Source organism: Helobdella robusta, assembly GCF_000326865.2.
Source record: "Helobdella robusta unplaced genomic scaffold HELROscaffold_76, whole genome shotgun sequence".
NCBI lineage: Eukaryota > Metazoa > Annelida > Clitellata > Rhynchobdellida > Glossiphoniidae > Helobdella > Helobdella robusta.
Window position 1 is genome coordinate 685,545 of NW_008705432.1, and position 4,381 is coordinate 689,925.

At 35.4% G+C, this 4,381-nt stretch overlaps 1 protein-coding gene across 1 annotated transcript in view; it reads right to left on the bottom strand.

The window, feature by feature from the left end:
- The window catches only part of HELRODRAFT_104083 (hypothetical protein), a 5,996-nt gene extending 5,109 nt beyond the window's left edge, over positions 1–887 (bottom strand). Inside the window, exons 1-3 of the mRNA XM_009031637.1 lie at positions 794–887; positions 414–565; positions 1–105 (exon numbers count right to left, since the gene is read on the bottom strand). The exon at positions 1–105 is cut by the window's left edge and continues 29 nt beyond it. Coding sequence (XP_009029885.1) covers positions 1–33 — 33 coding nt within the window. The 5' untranslated portion in view covers positions 34–105; positions 414–565; positions 794–887. The remainder of the gene's footprint in view (positions 106–413; positions 566–793) is intronic.
- Between the last annotated feature and the right edge of the window lie 3,494 nt (positions 888–4,381).

The window sequence follows — 4,381 nt, forward strand, 5'->3', positions numbered from 1 at the left end:
TGAGGTGAATGGTACATTGACAGCTTCGATCATTTTTAACTTGCTATAGTAGGAGTTGAGGTAGAAAATAACTCTTGGCTGTGTCGAGAAGACTATCAATCCAACCTTATAATTATAATATCATAATTATAATATTAATTATTATTATATGCAATAATTATTATTATGATCATCATCATCATCATTTCTGTTGTCACCATCACCCATCCTTCTAATTATTATAACGATATTTACTTTAGGAATATTGTTTACGTGGTCATCATCATCATCACCATCATCAAAACTATCATCATCATCACAATCAAAACTATCATCATCATCATTATCACAATCATCATCACCATCACCACCATCATCATTATCACAACCACCATCATCATTACAACCACCATCATTATCATCATTATCTTGACCTGAAAGTCGTTGTTATCGTTTGGCGAGGTGGCTACATCTAATTGACTGATGACGTTTTGAACGAATTGAACAACCAATAAAAAGTTTCCGTTGTCTATACTTCCGGATCCGTCCAGCACAAATACAATGTCCCCGGAAGAGGTACATTTTGCTGTGTGTGTGCGTGCGTTTGTTTGCGTGTGTGTGCGTGGGTGTTTGTTTCTATCTATCTATATTTATTCAATCATTCTTCTATTCATCCACAGATCAAATAATTTTTTTAATTCGCTGTTTTTATCCTTTTTTTTTCATTCGTTCACTCACTCTTTCATTCATTCGTTTATTTTTCATTCATCAATCCATCCATTCATCGATCCATTCATTCAATCATTCCCCTAACCAGCGTCGCAGTTCTTTCCTCTCCAGTTAGGCAAGCAGAAGCACTCGTAATAATTGATCCGATCCACACAGCTCCCACCATTCTGACACGGGTTGTTAGGCTGGCACTCGTTTTTGCCTGGGGCGGAAGAGGTTGAAGACGAATTTGGGTTAAAAAAAATGGACGTGGAAGAAAGTTAAAAGTGAATTTAAGTTTAAAGTAATTATCATCATCGTCATAATTATCATCATCATCTTTATCATCATCATCATCCTCCTCCTCATCATCATCAATATCATCATCATCATCCTCCTCCTCATCATCATCAATATCATCATCATCATCGTTATCATCATTATCATTATCATCACCACCACCACCATCATCACCAACTATTGCAAGTGAATTCTGTGAGAGATTTTTGAATGGTGGTTAAACTGCTGGCCGATGGAACCTGAAAGGTGCTCAGCCAATAAGGGTAGGAGGCTATCTGAATGAATGAATGAATGAATGAATGAATGAATAAATGAATGAATGAATGAATGAATGAATGAATGAATGAATGAATGAATGAATGAATGAATGAATGAATGAATGAATGAATGAATGAATGAATGAATGAATGAATGAATGAATGAATGAATGAATGAAGGAACGAACGAACGAACGAACGAATGAATGAATGAATGAATGAATAAATGAATAAATGAATAAATGAATGAATGAACGAAAGAGCGAACGAATGAATAAACGAACGAACAAACAAACAAACACACAAGCAAATGAACAAAATACCAGTCTATCTATCAAACCAGCCAACCTGGCTAATGACATAATCATCCTTGAAATTTCCAACCGTGAGAATGGAGACAACAAATCGAGATTGGTTCTTAATAAGCATGGCTTGATTTAGCGTGGCGTTCCTATCTGTGGTCACTCCATTACTGACCACCACGGCCACAGCTAAAACGGGCGCCGGCCTCAATGAATTCAAGATGGTCGTGTTGTATAGCTGCCTGCGTGTGTGCGTGCGTGTGCGTGCGTGTGTGTGTGTGTGTGTGGTGTATGTGTGTCGGTGTTTCTCTTTTTCTGTGTGTATGTGTGTGTGTGTGTGTGTGTATGTTTGTGTGTCGGTTTTTCTCTTTTTCTGTGTGTGTGTATGTGTGTTTGTGTGTGTGTGTGTATGTTTGTGTGTCGGTGTTTCTCTTTTTCAGTGTGTGTATGTTTTTGTGTGGATGCGTGTGTTTTGTTTGTATAACTGTCTGTAAATGTATGTGTGTGTGTGTCTGTGTATGTGTGAAGAGAAAAAGAGAAAGAAAAAAAGAGAGAAAGAGAGAGAGAGAGAGAGAGAGAGAATACATATATGTGTATACGTACGTACGTTTATACATTAAAATCAAAAAATAATTTTTTTTAATTCTATATTAATGATAATAACAAATGTAATAACATTAATTATAATCATATTAATAATAATTAGAATTCTATATTAATGATAATAACAAACGTAATAACACTAATTACAATTATATTATTAATAATTATAATTTTTACTTCAGGGCAGCTCCAAGGTCAGCGTATTGGCCAGAATAGGAGAGGTTCCTCATCTGTGCAGCGGTCATCGTCAAGTTCTGGTTGACTGTGAATGGTATATTCAATACCGGGTAATCGCTGTACGTCATTACCGATACTCGGATCTGTCGGTATTGTTGTGAGTATTTGAGGTATTTATCGGTATTTGTGATTATTATGATGAAATTATTGTCATCGATACTCGTATCTGTCGGTATTGTTGAGAGTATTTGAGGTATTTATCGGTATTTGTGACTATTATGAATATGATTATAACTAGGTTGTTATAAATACCGGATGAAGCTATAGCTATTGAAACTCGAATCTATCGGTATTGTTGTGTGTATTTGTGTTGCTTATTTAAAGTTACAAATACCGAGTATTATGTTAATAACTATCGGTATTTAGACATTATTCTTATCATCATCATCATCATCATCATCATCATCATCATCATCATGAGCATCAGCATCATTGTCATCGTCATCGTCATCATAATCGTCATCATCATCGTCGTTATCATCATCACCATCATCGTCATAACCACCATCACCATCATCATAACCATCACCATCATTACCATCGATCATCATCATAACCTGATTATTTGAAAGCGGTAAGCTTAAGACGAGGTTTGATAGGAAGTTCAAGATGTCATTGTACTTCTGGCGGTCCAACATTCCTGATAATGATGATGGTGGTGATGATGATGATCATCATTATGATTATTATGATTATAATTATGATTATTATGATGATGATTATTATTAGTATTATGATGATGAATATTATTATTATTATTATATAAAAAATTTATAAATTATTTAATTTTTTAAATGCCAAAACCTGAATTGTCTATGGTGAACATGATGTCCACTTGGTTTGGACACAAAACTGATAAATGAGTGGATGAATGAGTGGATAAATGAATAAATAGATGAGTGAACAAACAATCAATTAATTAACCAACTGACCAATCATTCAATCAATCAAATAACCAACCCACTGACCGCCAACCAACCAACCAACCAACCATTCACTCAACCAATCATTCACTCAACCAATCACCAACGAACCGGAACAGGTTGGCGGATTAGCGAAAGTATCCCAAAAGTATCCGTTACCGCAAGTTGCACATGTCGTAGTCGATTGGCAGAGGTCGCAGTTAGAAATGGGACAATCTGAATGTACGAACGGTTGAATGAATGAATGAATGAATGAATGAATGAATGAATGAATGAATGAATGAATGAATGAATGAATGAATGAATGAATGAATGAATGAATGAATGAATGAATGAATGAATGAATGAATGAATGAATGAATGAATGAATGAATGAATGAATGAATGAATGAATGAATGAATGAATGAATGAATGAATGAATGAATGAATGAATGAATGAATGAATGAATGAATGAATGAATGAATGAATGAATGAATGGATGGATGAATAAATGAACAAACGAACGAACGAATGAACGAACGAACGAACGAATGAATGAATAAATCAATCGGTCAATCAATGAATAAATAAATGAATGAACGAATAAACAATCGACCAATCAACCCATCAATCGACCATTCAACACTTACAGATACACTGGTTTCCATTCCAGAAGTATCTGGGCTGGCATTTGGCGCAGTTGGTCAGCGAGTCACATTGCAGGCAGTTGCTTATGGGGCAATCTTCATAATAACAATAATAATAATAATAATCATCATCATAACCATGAATTCTATTAATGTCATCAGTAGCGGCATACAACTACAGCTGCTACTACTTCTACTACAAGAATTGCTACACCTACTGCTACTACTTCTACTGCAACTATTGTAACTTACTGCTACTACTGCTACTACTACTACCACTACTACTACAGATAATGGTAATAACTGACTGGTGCAAGCCTGATAGGGTGGGTACCAAAAATAGCCAGGATTGCAAGTTCTGCACTGGTTCAAGGAGCTACATTCCATGCAGTTCGGTAGAGAACATTCTAGAAATTATCGTGGTGATGATGTTGACGATTGCGG